This window comes from Eleginops maclovinus, chromosome 4, assembly GCF_036324505.1.
Source record: "Eleginops maclovinus isolate JMC-PN-2008 ecotype Puerto Natales chromosome 4, JC_Emac_rtc_rv5, whole genome shotgun sequence".
In the NCBI taxonomy this organism is placed as follows: Eukaryota; Metazoa; Chordata; class Actinopteri; order Perciformes; family Eleginopidae; genus Eleginops; species Eleginops maclovinus.
Window position 1 is genome coordinate 8,069,090 of NC_086352.1, and position 17,190 is coordinate 8,086,279.

General features: G+C 44.4%; 1 protein-coding gene across 2 annotated transcripts in view; it reads right to left on the reverse strand.

Moving 5' to 3' along the window:
• Nucleotide 1: 1 nt before the first annotated feature.
• Nucleotides 2–17,190, reverse strand: part of LOC134863383 (granule associated Rac and RHOG effector protein 1-like) — a 32,966-nt gene continuing 15,777 nt past the window's right edge. For both annotated transcript variants that reach the window (XM_063881872.1, XM_063881873.1), the window contains exons 3-14: nt 12,831–13,043; nt 11,658–11,798; nt 11,389–11,484; nt 10,826–10,987; nt 9,766–9,924; nt 5,898–5,995; nt 5,194–5,319; nt 3,955–4,994; nt 2,818–2,983; nt 2,491–2,625; nt 2,306–2,381; nt 2–2,114 (exon numbers count right to left, since the gene is read on the reverse strand). In XM_063881872.1, the coding sequence (XP_063737942.1) occupies nt 1,788–2,114; nt 2,306–2,381; nt 2,491–2,625; nt 2,818–2,983; nt 3,955–4,994; nt 5,194–5,319; nt 5,898–5,995; nt 9,766–9,924; nt 10,826–10,987; nt 11,389–11,484; nt 11,658–11,798; nt 12,831–13,043 (2,739 nt within the window). In that variant the 3' untranslated portion in view covers nt 2–1,787. The remainder of the gene's footprint in view (nt 2,115–2,305; nt 2,382–2,490; nt 2,626–2,817; nt 2,984–3,954; nt 4,995–5,193; nt 5,320–5,897; nt 5,996–9,765; nt 9,925–10,825; nt 10,988–11,388; nt 11,485–11,657; nt 11,799–12,830; nt 13,044–17,190) is intronic.

A 17,190-nucleotide genomic window follows, 5' to 3' on the forward strand; every position in this document is an offset into this window, starting at 1 on the left:
GTTTGAATTGCTAGTCATTTTTATTCGTTTTTTGCATTGCTGGTACACTTGGAAAGATTCAGTTGCCAGCTCAAGAGAACAAGAAGCAACATAAGCCAAGCAGTCCCCTTCATATCGTCTATCAGGGCAACATGTTTTTATTATTTTTTATTTTTTGTAGAAGCCACTAGTAAACCATTTGACACAGCTGAGAAGCTAACAGTTACAGTCCAAGGTCTGTAACGAGTTCTTTAAAAAAGGCTGCGACAGTTAGGGAGAAAACACAGACAGAAAGCAACAAACCCTATATCTTGATTGTGCAAAGCACATTAACTATAAAAAGATATATATTTATATGTATATACAGCAAACAATTCTCTGTAAACATGTTAAGTATGTTAGTTTTCTGAAAACATGGTGTCATTTCATAAATACAGGCAACATTGGCATCCGCAAACATCACAAAGATAACATTCTGGGCTTTAAATGCAGCCCACTGCCATAGAAACCGCAGAAACAAGGGCTCGAAAACGCCCTCACCGCACGATGGTTTAGTGTCGAGCATGGCATATTTGGTAACCTTTATAGATAGATGGTGAAGTTCAACTCTGTAGGAAAAGAATGTGCTTTTTCACATATTGGGAGGTGGAAAATAATGGGTTATGTCATATGCCTACAAGAATACTAACATACAGTAATGGTATAACATGTAAGAAAATACAAAAATAAGATTAATACTGTCAATAATTGTACAAGAAAAATATTGTATTATTAAACAGAAGAGAAAAAAAGAGTTAGGTATATGGGAGTTAGTGTCAATCTGGATCAAACAACTGCCAATTAGAGGAGATGAATGCGTGTGAAGGAGTTCCCTAAAGCTCTCGTCCAATCGGGCGTGACTTCACGGTTGAATCAATAATCTCTCATCGCTCCAGCACCATTCATCTTCTGAACAACGCTTTGGTTGGGAAGTGCTATCAATACCAACATGGCACATAGTTACGGCTATAACTCTAAACTCTGGTCAGTCGCTGAAAAAAGTAGTGTATATATCTCTCAAATTACACCTCCGCAGTGACTTACTATATTTATGCTGAGCCTGCTCAAAGCCTCTTAATAAAAAGAACTAAATATTTATATTTCAGTATTTTACAAGCTATGAAACAGTAGATGGTAGCTGTATTCTGAGCCGTCTTGCGTGAGATTTGGCAGTTACAGCTATGTAGACACAGTATATTCATCATGGGCAAAAATGAGAGCATTTGAAGCCCCCTTGTAATCACACACACACACACACACACACACACACACACACACACACACACACACACACACACACACACACACACACACACACACACACACACACACACACACACACACACACACACACACACACACACACACACACACACACACACACACACACACACACACACACACACACACACACACACACACACACACACACACACACACACACACACACACACACACACACACACACACACACACACACACACACACACACACACGCGGGTGATGGCCGTGCGCGTCTCCAGCTCTTGTCCGAGGAGACAGACAGAGAAACGACCACTGCCAGCATGCACCTGTCGTAGTTAAAACATGGCGGAAAACTTCAAAATACGCCTCCTTTTTTCTCAAAGTGGGGGGGGGGGGGGGGGGGGGGGGGGGGGGGAGATGTTGACATGGAAAAATAGATACAAAAATGTTTAGCCAGTGTGTTTACTTAATGTTGCCGCTGAGGCTTTGAAATCTTCCAATTCGTCGGGGGAGGGGGGCAGAGATCAGTACTGGTGGAGGTAAGAGGGCCTGTGCTCGTGTTTCAGGGGGAAGGATTTGAAGCCCTTGGTCATGGGTTTGTGTTGTTGTTGTTGTTGTTGTTGCTGCTGCTGCTGCTGAGTGAAGGGAAAGCCAGAGGAGATGCCGGAGGAGGGGGGGCAGTCGCCGGCGGTGGACCACACCGGAGACTGCAGCATCTGCATGGAGTCGCTCCACTGGGAGGAGGGGGGGAGGTTCATCTGGTACAAGGAAGAGCTGGGATTGGGCATGGTGTTGCTGTGGGTGGAGTGCTGCCACGGAGCCTTGGGGGGCCAGGTCTTAGTTTTGCTGTCCTGTGGGGCGGAACACGTTGAGAAAGTCAGGAACCAATCAACGAGACGCATCAAGATCCGACTCGTCTCAAAGTTAGGACTCTGGCAGCGCTACACATTTCTCACCAGGGCTTTTACAGAGTTACCACAACTATTTCTCAATGCTTTTTTAGTCAGTTAGAGGGGGGGGGGGGGGGGGGGTCATACATTACCTGGTTATCATCGACGAGGTGATGCAGTGGTGGGGAGGGCAGGGTGCAAACCTCAGGCTCTCCACAGCTGTGTTTTCTGACAACAGAGACATTTAAATTAAACGTTAGCACAGCTGGAGCATCTCCCACACAGCCAGAGAGATCCAGTCCCTCCCCATGTGTGACGGTCATCAGTGCGGTCTTACCTCCTCTGTTTAACCGCCGCTACCAGGTCCGGCCCGGAGAACATGGAGAACAGACTGTCTCCGTTGGCTGAGGACGTCTCGTCGCTGGAGCTGGCAGAGTCCCCCTGATTGGCCGACCAGCTGCTGTTCACCTCCCTGAAGGACACGGGAAGAGGAGGAGTTAGCGCTGAGGTTATAGTCTCAAGTGTTATGGACACATTTCTACATCAAAGTTGTCCATTCCCACATTTTAGATTTCCTAGGTTAAATGTAACGTGTTGTATTTTTCTATTTGATGATATGATTTCCCCCCCCTGTTCAGCAGAGTGTGATCGATGAGACACCCACCCCTCGCTGTAGTACTCCGGGTGGGACCAGGTCCTGTGCTGCTCTTCAGCCATTGGCCAGTTGCTGCGTGTGTTGCTGGGGCGACGGATGTGCTGCACCTGCCGTTTCTGCTGCATGGCCTGACTGACGCCGGCCACGTAACGAGCGAACTCTGGGTCTGAACCCACTGAGCGGGGGGGGGGGGGAGAGAGGACAAACACTCGGTGAGTTTCTGACACAATCAGCTTTTTCTCTTTGGCACGATCCGCCAGACTGTCGAGCGTAGCAGAAAAATCACAAAAGGCTGTGAGTCAACTCTGCACAAAAGACCCGAGTGCAATCAAAAGAGTCTGCTGCTCTGTAAAAATAGCTTCTGACAGGAGAAACTCAGCAGAAAGCGTCACTCTGCAGGAGGAAACAGCTGCTCACTCTGAGCCACACATTATTTCACTCACATCAGGGTCAGACGTTTGAGGTCTGTCTGGATGGTCGACGATGGGATATAAATAGATTTTATTACCATGCTGTAAGGCTAACGCAAGGCAATGGAGCTATTTTGGGCTCCGACCTAAGCAGAATTAATGTCACATCAATATGGAGAGCTTAAAGAATAACCAGATACTTCCACTACTGGTTGTAGTCTGTCTCTAATTGACTTCTTAAGAAAGCTTTATATTTAAGATTTTTGGGAGGAGTTTATTTATTATCTGCTATTTCTTTTCACATTTTTATAGGATATGAACTAAAATGATGTAAAATTACATTTATTTTTTGACAATTTGTAAATGTCTTTCAATTAGGAAATGTCTATAGATGAGTTTGCGATATCTAAAAGAAAAATGTTATCAGTTCACTGGTTTTTGTGTCTTTTTAGGCAAACTACTTTAACTCAAAACACGTGTGAAGGGAGAGGAGAGAGAAGGGGATTATTAAGTGGTGCTGGATGATTTACACGGTATAATCAAATGTGCATTATGCAAGTCATCTTCCATTAATGTGCATTGTCCGTTTTAAATTAATAGATTTTGATTTTATCCTTCATTTTGTATTGTTTACTTGTTGTTCTCAGGGTCCATAATCCCAATAGACATGTTGATTCCATGATAATGGGATGGGAAAGAACCCCTAGTGGGAATACAAGAGGAAGAGGGATGTCACCTGCTGGGTCGAAGGGCAGCGTGTCCCCCAGGACCCCGAACACCCCCTCACTCTGGTCCCTGTTGGGCCAGGTGTTGTTGCGGGGCCCCTGTGGTTTCTGCCCCAGCATCTCCGACATCACGCTGTCCATGTAGGTGCTGACTAGACCCAGGCTGTACAGGTCCGAGCTCAGGTCCGGCTGGCCAGGGGACCCCCACTGCCCGATGGGACCGAGGGGGGACAGCCCTCCCGGGGGGCCCTGCTGCGGGGGAGGAGGCTGCTGGTTTGAGGAGCCACCGAGCCACTTGCTGGGTGCTCTCTGCTGCGCGAGGACCTGGGGCGGGGTCTGCTGAGGGGGGGGAGGCTGCTGCTGACTGATGGGCTGCAGGAGGTGCTGGTAGTACTGCAGGGCCTGGGGGGAAGGCTGCTGCTGCGGGGGAGGAGGGGGCTGCTGCTGGGGAGGAGGAGGTTGCTGCTGCTTCTGCACTGGTGGGGGAAGCTGGGGCTGGGGCTGCAGGGCGCTGTGGGAGACGGACTGAGAGGTGGGCGGGGCTCCGCTGGGGGGCTTCAGCTCGGCGGGATTTGCAGACGCCACAGAGTTCCTCCTCTTCACCAGGGGGGAGGCCTGCTGGGATTTCCCCATGTTGAACCCCGAGAGGAAGTCGATGACGTCCTGCATCTCCTGGTCGGTGGGCAGGTTCATGCCCTGGTCGTCGGGCCCCGAGCCGTTGGCCAGCTGGGAGGGGTCGGGGGTGCAGGACAGGCTGCTCATCTGCAGGATACTCTGCAGCCGCCCGTCGCCGTGGCCCAGGCTCTTGGATTTGTCCTCGGAGCTGCTGCTGCTCAGCATGCTGCGGGAAGGGGTGCTGGGGATGGAGTAGCTGCCCCCGCTGTTGGAACTGGACGAGACTTTCTTGGTGAACTTGGAGGTCAGCTTGGAGATCGTTTTGGGTAAGCCGCTGGAGGTCTTGGAGCAGGGGCCCGGGGGCAGGTCCACCTGGACGCTGTAGTCAGGGGTCTCCCGCTGCAGCTGGAGCTGAATAGTGGGCAGCGACTGCTCTCTGGAGGGGGGAAGAGAAAGGAAAGGATTATAGTGTTTATCATTTAATGTTTTCAATCAGAAAGATAGATATACCTTAACATGACTTTGAAATGCTAAAACTCAAGTAGAGTCAACTAATCCTTTACACATCACCTGTACAGAAAGCCAATTGTTCTTTTCATTTAATAGCCGTTTATTATTATTTGACGTGGACTCACTTCCTCTCCTTCCACCTGTTGATGTCGAATACGGCTGTGTACAGAACGTCCACCAGACCCAGAGTCTTCTCCGGATCCAAGCTCCGCTGCAGCAGAGACATCGTGGCTGGGTCCTCCTTCAGACACCTGAACACGATGACGAGGCAGGAAATATAAATCCTGACAATGTCTTGCATATGGACGCCCAGGTGTGCTTGCAGAACAGATGAATACTCCACATTTGACATTCATAAACAAGAGATACAACCCGACAGGCTACGGTTTCAGCTGTACAGACTTTAGTGAATTCATTGGATAACTGCCTCACCACAGCTTGGAAAAACATCTCTCTACTTGAATGCTTTTAAACTCCTCACATTTTTGTAACGATTCATCTTTCATCTGCGAAGGTGCACAGAATGAAAAGACTTGCAAAGAATCATGAGGAAAAACTGTCAAAGTTATGAATGATGTTTTGAAGCGTTGAACCATTTGGTCCTACATTTGAGTGTTAGATCCTCAGTGTCTGCTCTCCTACCTCCCATCTCTGTCGATATGCATATGATTTGAATATGTACACTCTCTCATCACTTAAACTCTTCTGAGACCATATGATCAAATATTGCATGCGACTGTACCTGGGAAGCGATCTAAATATGGTTCATGTGTCATTTGTCAGCTATTTCTTGACACCTCCTCCTTTAAAAGTGTTGGGATGTACTCACCATGTGGAGGGGACCTGGACGATCACCTTGGAGCCCTCCAGAGTGATCTGTGGAGCGTAGGCCTCCTTGTTCTCGATCTGCGCTGTATCAACCACGACCTGTTGGGTCACACAAACACACCTGCATCAGATACAAGGTGTACTCACAGCAATCTCACTCCTTATTGAGGAGCAGTGTTGCCACCGTACTGCAGTTTCTGACTTCAAAGCAACACCGACAAAGACATCGATATGCAATACAGCAGGGAGATATATGACCCAACATTGAGGGCATCAAATTTAAGGTTTTAAAAAAATAGGTAAATACTACAAAGCTTTAAAAATCTCCACAATGAGATTCTTTTCCTGGCTGGTAGCGGAGACCACTGTAGTAAACATTAACCATGAGGGGCTCAGGAGGAAGTCAACAAGTCACTATCTTGTGCAGAAACTCCAAACTGGGTTGAGTAAACATGAGTGTGTAAGTGTGTGTGACTGTTTATCACTCCTGAAGAGCAGCGGGCACCATGTATGGTAGTGTGTGACTGTGTGACTGAAGGCTTGTGTGGCAGTCTTTGTGCTTTGAGTCATCCCAAAGAAGGGAGAAGCGCTTTATTTTCGCAGCCTGTCAAACATTACATTATTGAAGTATGTTCAAAAGTGTCTGATGCAAAAACTGCTGAATGAATTTGTTATTTTATATATATAAGTTTAAGTAATCCATAAGGGTAATGCATGTCAGCTGTACGTGGCTTTTAACCAAAGCGACTTGCATACATTCAATACTGTGGGCAATCCCCACGGGAGCAAAAAGTGTCTTTCCCAGGGACACAACGACAGGCTGACGGCACTGGGACCTACTCTCTCCTGTCCCGAAGATCAGCGCACTATCCCACTGCGCCACAGCCTCTATTCTTAAAAGCTACATGCACACATGCAAAAAAAAAACAATTGGTGCAACCTTAAATTACTTAAAGTTCAAATTCTCTGCAAACGTCAGCTAAACTGCATTGAAGAAAAAAGAGCTGGTACTTTTGTATCAGTAGTGCAGAAAATTATCAAATGAAAAAGGTTTAAGACTTTTAGGATCAACATTTATGGGAAAATGTGGGCTGTATAAACATCTATATTGTAAGAAAGGCACAATTAATCTGTTGACGGATTCACACACATCTAGAGAAATGGTGGGATACATTCTTCCATGAAAGTAACATAACTGAGTCTTAAAAACAAAACAGACTGGTTTCCCCCTCTATATAATGCAAACCCAGCAGAGTTTACCAGCGGAAAAACATGACCAGAAGTCAAAAGTGTTTCATTGCCATCTGGCATTCATTTCCCACCAAGCGGAGGGAGGAGGTTCAAGGTGAGGAAACCAAGCGCACTCAGTCAGCCAGTGACAACAAACAGGCAGTCTTCCTGCCGGCTGCTACTCATTTATTTGAGAAGTTCTTTGAAAGTGGCCTTGGCTCCTCGAGGTCCCTCTGCTGGGTCACAAAGAGGGAGGGAAAGTGGGAGGAGACTGTTTCCTGTATTGCAGGAAGTGGCCCTATTGTTATTAAAGAAGCAGGTGTATCCTCGGAGACCCCGGGCTGCCGGCAGAGAAAGCAGAGCGTTCGAGTAAACAGTGTGTCAGGCAGAGACACACTGACACATCGGGAGGACGTTAAGAGGAGGATATGTAGCAAAACAGACGAGGTCGAGCTCTTCTCAGAAAGCCGTGACTCATAGGAAAAAGGGAGTTACTGCAGATAACGTTTTTCCAGCAGAACAGATAAGTCGAGTCTGACAGTGAGAGTGTAACAGAAAGAATATAGAGACAGTGTGTAGGGAGTATTTATATGCTGCAACAGTTAGTTAAAAAGTGTCCAAAAAAGTATTGTTTTCTGCCTCTCCAACATTAGGTTTCCTGCTTTTTTCTGTATATATTATATCATACTTAATGTATTTGTTGATGGCTTTAAAAGTCTTGCATCTCCAAACTAGGAAGTGAAACTTTTTTGATATTTTATGGCGTTTCTCAAATCTGGGTCCCGGTACTCCAAGAGGACTGCAGAGGATATTGTTTTGGTTAATTTAACAAACATCAGTCATGCATACTTCCTATAAAATAAAATCCCCACAATTAATTTCATTAAAACAGGAATCGATTGGTAAAACACATTTAAAATGCAACTGTTAAGCACCATTTAATGGCCCACTGCCGCATAGAAACACAACCATGACAAGTGAGACCAGGAAAGGCCAAAAAGACAATGGTGGAAGCAATACAAGTTTAAGAAAAACTGAGTTAAAACCATTCAGTGAGAGTTAAGTGCTTTGATTTGTGGCAAATTCTAGAACATTTGTATTCCATATTACTATTATATTTGAAACAGAAATAGAACGGGAGGGACCCCAAACCCCTAAATCTGACATTTTGTAGACCTTACTATTAATCAAGAATCCAAACAATAGTTGGCTGCAGCCCTGATATAAGTGTTTATGAGAAGACGCTCCATGTGTGTTGATGCCCAACGCTGGGATCCATTCTGGTGTCGTGTGTATAGGCTCAGATCAGCAGCGGACGCACAGCGCTCGTCCATCCTGCAGGGATTGTTTTACAGCCAGCACGAGGTGCCAGTGCTGCATCGGGAACACTCCCTCAGACCACACAGAGGAAATAAACAGCGGAGCATAAACACACCGGTGTAATTGTCCTGCCGCTGACCCCCCCCCTCCCTCTCCCTCCCTCCACGTGACTCTCCCTTTTCTCGAGCCCATCCTTCCCCCAGATGCTGCAGGAATGTGTCTTCTCCTTTGTGTCTCTCTGGTGTTTGTTTACACCTCAGAAGCAAGCAGACATAGCTCCTCATCTCCATTACAAGTCTGACAAACAATGGCACGCAAGATGCCAAACCCTCAGACGCACAAAGGGAGGAATTCAGAAAGTGAAGCAGGAGTGTGAGTGAAGTACAACAGGCCTCTTCACGTCAGACTGTCACCTTCTATCCGGTGCTCTGTGGTGCTGCTACGCCGTGGTGATGGATGTTAACAAGCGAAAACCCTGTAGGAGGGTCCCGTACATAACTTCCTACACGCGTGTTTATCTTAGTATACCTTGCACAAACATAAAACTACTCTTATGAAAGATAGGAGAGAGAGAAACAAGATTTAACTAATCTTTTGATGTCACCATTATGCTCACTAAATGTTAAATGTTTGATCGCAGCTGAAGCTAATTCACGGTTGTCCTGGTAAAGATTAAAAAAGCTTGATCCTCAAATTATTCATAACTCACATGCTCTCCGCTTTAGAGAAAAGAGGGATTTTGACAGCGCAATCAACGTATTGAGTAATAAATAAAAGGCTTCCAGAGGTTGTTCCAAACTAGAGTCAGTATGAACTCATGCATGTTTTAGAAAACCAGAGATAAAAACAAACAAGTTTCACAGTCAAATCAGATCATTTGTGGATTAGATTTGTAAATAGAATAAATAGGTGTTGTATACTTAAATACATTTGAATACAATAGTAAAATAATATAAATAGAAGATGAGCACATTAAACGGATACGAACGCTTGTTTCTGTCTATACATAATATCCATGTTGTGTTTACGTGTTGAGAACTGTGAAAATAATTAAAGTAAAAAGGGTTCAAAAGAAAATTAGGGGGTAATATATACATTTGGTTTGTCACGATTAAAAAAATAAGGACTCAATATTGTTTATTTCTTATTTTCATACGTGTGTGCGAGTTGTAAAAGATGAAAACGACAGACAACAAAAACTTATATTCAGCTAGGATAAAAGGTGTTGCTCTCTAGGTCAAATATATATATTTCAAGCTGACGTCCATCTCTGACACATGTTCAGCATTAGTCAGAAACGCAGCTCTCTTTGTACTCACCAGCCCGGCCTGGGCGAACAGCAGCTGGACGGCCGTCTTGCAGGCTCCTCTCCAGCTGGAGGGGCAGACCTGGTTGAGGACCTCGGTAACGGGGGAGTCGTCCCTGGGGGTCACTCCGTTCTGACCCAGTGCCTCCTTAATGAGCTGCAGCATCGTGTGCTGCAGAGACAAAACACAGCAACCATTACTCTCACTGTCTGCTGATGTTACACTAAAGATGGAACCTTTAGTTTGTTTTATTTCTGTACCAAGATTATGGTTAACAATTTCAAAATACAGAGACTGTTCGGACAGGAGATGGCGCTCTGAGTCAAATTCCTCTATCGGACCATTTCCTCACAAGCCTCAAACCTTCAGAACATTCTGACACTAAAAAATAAATAAATTCAGATGTAAAATCAGGAGAAAGTTCACTTTTTTCTTTTAAGTCCTGCCTTTGCCTCAGCAACACCTTCTCACAGGATCTAGCAACACACTCTCACAGGATCTAGCAACACACTCTCACAGGATCTAGCAACACACTCTCACAGGATCTAGCAACACACTCTCACAGGATCTAGCAACACACTCTCACAGGATCTAGCCACACACTCTCACAGGATCTAGCCACACACTCTCACAGGATCTAGCCACACACTCTCACAGGATCTAGCCACACACTCTCACAGGATCTAGCCACACACTCTCACAGGATCTAGCAACACACTCTCACAGGATCTAGCCACACACTCTCACAGGATCTAGCAACACACTCTCACAGGATCTAGCAACACACTCTCACAGGATCTAGCCACACACTCTCACAGGATCTAGCCACACACTCTCACAGGATCTAGCAACACACTCTCACAGGATCTAGCAACACACTCTCACAGGATCTAGCAACACACTCTCACAGGATCTATCAACACACATATATTTTCTCTCTGTTGGTGATGAGCCATCGACTAACATTTTCAAATGCTCTAGTTAAGTGATGCTCAACTTTTACTTTTTGGGAGAACAAGGTGGGTAAACAGTAGAGTTAGTACGAAGTTTGCGAGTGGAGTGGAGTCCGTACCGTCTTGAGTTTGAGGTTTTCCGCCGCGGACTCGTTGAAGGACACTCCTTTGAGGAAGTGTGAGCCGATCTGCACGGGGATGGTGGGCAGCTCGCACTGGATGGGCTGAGAGGTGGTCTGCATCCGGCCCGCCTGCTGAGCCTCCGCGTCACTGCAGCAGCTCTGCGCACACAAACACAAAGCAGCATGTAAACATACACACACACACACACACAGACACACACACACCAGTGCAAGACATACACAAAAACCTCGATACATGGAGCCATTAAAGGTTGTTTTTTTTTACATTAAAATGAATGTTTGAGTTAAATGTCAGATTAGTGGAGATAAAAGCTTTAAAATTCACATTGAGGAGTTTATTTTCTAACATTCTATTTAGGACTTTAGATGTCTGCATCATTCACCAAAGGTTAGCATTAGATAACGCATGATCAGCATATTTCAGACAAGTTGTAAAACAAAGAACAACAATTGTCTCCATAAACTGGTGATATATACACTTAACCCTATCGCCTGCAATGCATTCCCTTAAAGATTTTCACACACGTTATGAAACCCACCTGCAAGGCTGCCTCCACAGCTTTGGGGTTCAGATGGAAGCCGGCCTTCAGTGCGTACTCGCCGTGACCCAGACTCTCTAGTGCTGCTTTGTAGGCCTGGAGGTCCAAAAGAAAAAGTCATATCATTAATAAACCATCTAGCGTCAAAGTCTTAGCTGAATCAAAATGTGTTTATATTCCCTTCTTCTGTGGATTTAATTCTAAAGCCTATCTCATGATTTTAACAGCCACTGTGGTTCCCTGCCGTGGGGTTTTGTATGATCCCGCACCTGTAAAGCGTTGTCTATCTTCATGTTGAGCTCCTTCAGCTGGTGCTCGGGGATGTTGGTGTTGTTGGAGCAGAAGAGATGCTGAACCTGGATGCCTGCCAGGCAGCCGTCCCGACCCCTCTCTCTCAGCCGGGCCATGGCCTGAGGGCAGCAGAATATCAGATTAGAGACACTGCAGCAATATCTACGCTAATACTACACAATCTCACAGAGAAATGCCAGATACAAGTACAACTAATAGTTATTTTCCTTAATGATTAGTTTGCCGAACATTTACTGGATTGATGGATTTTTTTCTAGATTATTTAAATAACCCTACATCTATCAAAGAAAAATGGACAGTTATTGGACAGTTTTTCCAGTCCAAAACCTAAAGATATTCAGTTAAATTTAGTATAAAACCTAAACCTTAAAATTTGAAGGCTGGAAAGAACATTTTCTGCTATTTCTTTCCAAAAATATTACGATTAACCAACACATTTCTGTCGATAGACTTATTGCAGTTCTACAAGAATAATTTGAGAATGATTGGATTGTACTCTAGAATTAGGCCACCATCATTTTTAATAAGTATTTCTGAGTACATACAGAACAAAATGTCAATAAAGCCTGTTTTCAGAACCAGACACGAAGGTTTTACAGGCAATTTTTCTTTGAATATCGCCAAATCTTGCAAAGTAGAAGGATTTGTTTCAATAAATGTTGAGCACTGGCACATTCACAGCTTTGGTGATAAAAAGCATGTGTGCAGCTTCTGAAAAAGAGTCCCAGCCGCCTCCCTTCACCTAAACGCCCGCCCAGCACATTCTACCAGCCTCTCTCCAGGCCTTTTCCCCTGCAGGGCTTAAACTCTGCATGCCGGGGCTTAACAGATCAATCATCCCACTATTCTCCTCTCTGCCTCACTTTATACAACACAGCTCAAAATGGGCCAGAGGGACTGATTAGCCTGGGGATTAGTCAGGTCCTCTTTCAAAACTGCATCCCTTACATAGGCTGGGGGTGCAGAGGGGATAGCATTGCAAGGTCACATACAAACTGCAGCCCATAAAAAAAGAGGAAATAGGAAATTGAGGCACGAACGGCTGGCATTTCTCAGGAATGTTACCTCACACAGACAAACCCCATATTTCCAGAGCAGGAAGAGTCCTGGGTCTCGCTATGGCTGCATACCTGAGCTGCACCTTTCCACAGGCGGGAGGCCTCCTCCAGCTCCGTGAGGGGCCCAAGGTCGGAGGTTTGGGAGCGGGTGTTGGCGCAGCGCTCCTGGGCCTGGGCGAGAGCCTCGGCCAGGCAGGACTGAGCCACGGGTTGCACCTTCTGCAGAGCCTGCGACAGAAACTGGAAATGGACCTGCATCACCGTGAGGAAGCACCGACCCAGCACCTGCAGCCAGAGGACAGAGACACTGTACGTCAAACACAGGACCACCTTTAACATGCTCAGGATGTCAGATGCTAAACTATATGACTCCCTGCGGGCTGAGAAACTAACTTGCATGTCCACATACTTCAGTGGTTAGTTAACAGTCTGGATAACCAACGGCATGTGCTTCTTAACCAACAAATACAGTCTTTCTAAGACCGCAAATTGTTCCTTCTGAAATATTTGGTATATTCTCAGGGCACCATAAGATCTAGCAACAAAGAAAATAAAAGAACTCCAGTACTAACTTGAGCTAGTGTTTGGTTAGTTTCCACTCATTACGAACACACAACGTGAAGTTTGACAGGTAAATCTGAAGATACGTTCCCATTAAAAAATGTTATATGACCATATAAACAATTTGGTTTAAGCAGGATATTAGTCTTGCAATAAGTGCCATATATTAATACTTTTTACCACCCTTTCAGAAAACATTCTCACACGCTTCAAATAGAGGTTGACTCATCTATCACATTTCTCACCACATGAATTACATCCACAGTTTGTCCTCAGGCAGCTCCTGTTAATGATAGTATATATAACAGAAGCATTTGTCCACCTTGGTTCCTACCCTTTGCCACTGCAAGCACAATAAAAAGGAAATCTGAGAGCATGGGCCGGGTCACGGAGCAGAAACCAGAGAAGACTTTTCAAAATAAAACATCTTGCCACGGCACATTTCAGCTAGCTTAACGTGTGTTTGTGGTGAAACATGTGCAGTGAACAACAAATATCAAACATCTGACGAACAGTGCAATGTGTGTTTGCAAGCTAAAGACAGATGGAGAACATATTAGATTAAGTATGTATATCGGTGTTTTTGAGAAAGGGAAGCTTTGTCTATTTACTTACAGCTGAGAAAAGGAAATATTAAATGGCATGTTTCTCTGTGTTTATTCTGGTAGTCCTTTAAATTGATAAGTAATTTGCTATTTTAAAATCACAGATCAATAATCAAATATTTCAAGGCAACACACACGTCTAAACATATACTGGGTTTAACGCCAAAGTGTGTGTGTTTTATTTAGTAAGAGGATGTAATCCTGGCTTAGGGGCAGTTTGTTGTTCAGTTAGCAAAATAGGAGCAACAGGACACCACTGGGTCCTCCGTGGTCACAGGGTTTTCTTTTTCAGGTACCTGCTGAAAATATCTCGAGGGGGAGGCCGAGTTGTAAAGACAGAAATATGCTGCAGCTTTCTGATGGCAGATGGGAACAACAGGACCAAGCCACTACCATTCTTCAACACTAGGCTGAGTAAAGGCCTTAAGGGCTCGAAAACTTTCTGGAAAGGTCACTGTTTTCATAACTATAAAACAGAATCACGTTTATTTTTTAATATTTGAGCCAGGACTTTGGACTTACTGTAAGATATAAAACTCTTACTATCACAACATGTGTATTTGATTTGGCCATCATTTACCCTCTATCCTCTTATGTCCTGTCACTTCTCTACTCTTAACTGTGAAATACAAAAAGACATATTCAAGTTTAAATGATAGAAATATCACAATTATCTCCATTTATATCCCAAACAGATTAATGTTATCATTGAAGCTAAATATTGGGGCTGTGCTCTGCTTTACTAGGTTTCATCACATTGTCTTTAGTCAAACTTTAGTATCGTAAAGGGTCCAAAAACACTCAAACAATTGGACTCAAAAGTGTATCGTCACTTCCAACCTCTCTATGCTTTTGGTGGCTGTTATCTACTACGATTGTGAAACAATATTTATGCTTTGTAAGACCAAGTTGTGCAGAAATGCAACTTGAGGCGGGAGTTTATTGCGTTAGCATGCTAAAATACAGCCGAGGCTAATGGCAATGCCCTTAGTTTTTTAGTTAGAAACTGCAAAATGTTCATCTTAATACGGCGTTAGATGAAAGGCAAGTTCATTAAGGTTTTACAAATCATTGTCTAGCATAGTAAACACAGATTTCTGTACCAGACTCCACTGCAAGACGATACTTTAAAAACTCAACCTGATTGTGACACTAGAGGAAAATTCAGAGCATCACCGAAGTTGGTAGGAGTTATCCTCTGGAGACAAGCAATGTGCATGCGACATTTCAGGGAAAACTATCAAATAATTACCAAGATATTTACGAGGACCAACTGAACACGCCAAGGATCTACATTGGCATTCCTACTGCAGAGCAACTCGCATGGCTAATAAAGAAAAAACAGCTGAATGCAAGTCTGTCCTTAAACTCGGGTCGATCATGCAATGAACTAAATTTGATGATGTGCTGCCTATTCCTCCGCTGACTCTGGGAGGTTTAATAAACACAGGATCAGATCCAGAGTGCACAAGATGTTGAGCAACCAATCAGAACCCAATCCATCATCAGGGATCTGAAGTGTATGCAAAGTAGACAAATAATAGATACCAGAAGACACACATGGCCTCGTAATGAAGCTCGGATACAACGCTAACTGATATCACCTGCTGCGTATCACAAACACAAGCTGACAATAAGCAACTCAATGTGTTACAAAGTCGTCTATAATAACCGACCGGGGGGAAAAGAATGAGGCCATGGCTACAGCCCGAGATAATGGATAACACATGTGATTGGCTGCGCAGTATCCCACACAGTCATGGAAAATATGAGAAATAAAGAGTGCGGCAGGGCCAAGTCGGCCCCTTTCAGGCCCAAACAAGGCGACCCGTGAAATCAATCAACGTGTGTACTTCTGTTTTCTGGGAACTGCACCTCCACTGTAAGTGTACTGAATCTAGGGGAGTACTGTTACTGAAATCTAGACGTCTTCAAGGGGGAGAGAAGTGAAAGGCTGTTATAATAACCAGATGGACCTGATGTCTGATCTTTGAAAGGAAACAATGCGCTTACCTTTGGTGGTTAATGGCAATGATAAATCGCTGTCTTCCATTGTACAGGAGGAACACAGGAAAGTCTCACTTGCCTTGACCTACTGCATTAATGTCAAAGAACTGGTCACTTCAACATGTTGGCACCCTAAAAACGGAGACTTTTTGCACTCAAAAGTCATTTTAAATACGATGAGCAAGTGTTAATGTTCTAGATTTTTGGAATAAAGCGAATATTTTCCTTACTGTTGACGTGTAAATGTCTAAGAACTGGTCTCTTAAACATATTGGCCCTCTACGAACTAACAATGACTTCACTGTGGCGGACTATATATCATTGTATAAGCTGAATGAGCAGGTGGAAATGACTTTGGAAATCCTCAAAAAGGACAATGCTTGGACTAAAACAGGAATTTGAAATGTATGTTTCCTCACAAACGCATTGTATACATCCTTGAGGTCTAACGTGTTCAACGCAGTTTGTTCCTGGTCAATAGTTTGCTGAGGGTGGGTGTGTGTGTGTGTGTGTGCGAGTGAGGCAGTTCATGCATTGTTTACATCCTTAAGAGTCTTCAAGTGTGTTGCGAGCTTCTTCCTGCCACCAAACATCTATTTTACCTACTTCTGTCTGACCTTTAAATACAGCAGACCTTTAAATAGCACAAAACCACTAGCAGGAATGTGTACAACACTGCTCTGTACCACCGATACTTGACAAAAACTCCAGGGGGGGGGGGGGCTTTTAAACCTGTTTTGGTCTGAACTGAAAACTGCAGCACTCCCAGAAATGTAGTTACACCAAGCTGCGAGCACACTAAGCTATACATCATAACAAATCACATGTTTAGCCTTTCTTTAAACCGACTCCAACCAACTTATGTTTTTGTTTGAGTGTGTGTTATTGTTCTCCTGGCTGCTTCATGACGTTATGCAGCAACCGCAAGGTAGAACACTCATAAAACCAACTCATGTTCAAGCTTTTCAGTTTTTTCCACTTAGGTTTCCAACGAAAACATCACCTAAAACAAAACCTTAGATTCTTTACGGTTTTTAGATGAAGCCTCTTTTTTAAGAGCTTAAAAATAAGGGTTGTTTTTCCTGCAGAGTGCACTGGAGATGGCTGGGGAAGCTCGTGCAGTTTGAGGCCTCTCTGGTTGCGGGGGACTTCTCTTTGCCTCGGGTCTTCGCTCTGTGGTTAAAACTTACAAGCTCGGCAAACGGCCTATAAACAAACCGTGACATTTTCATGCATATTTAACAGCGGAGTCACTCGGC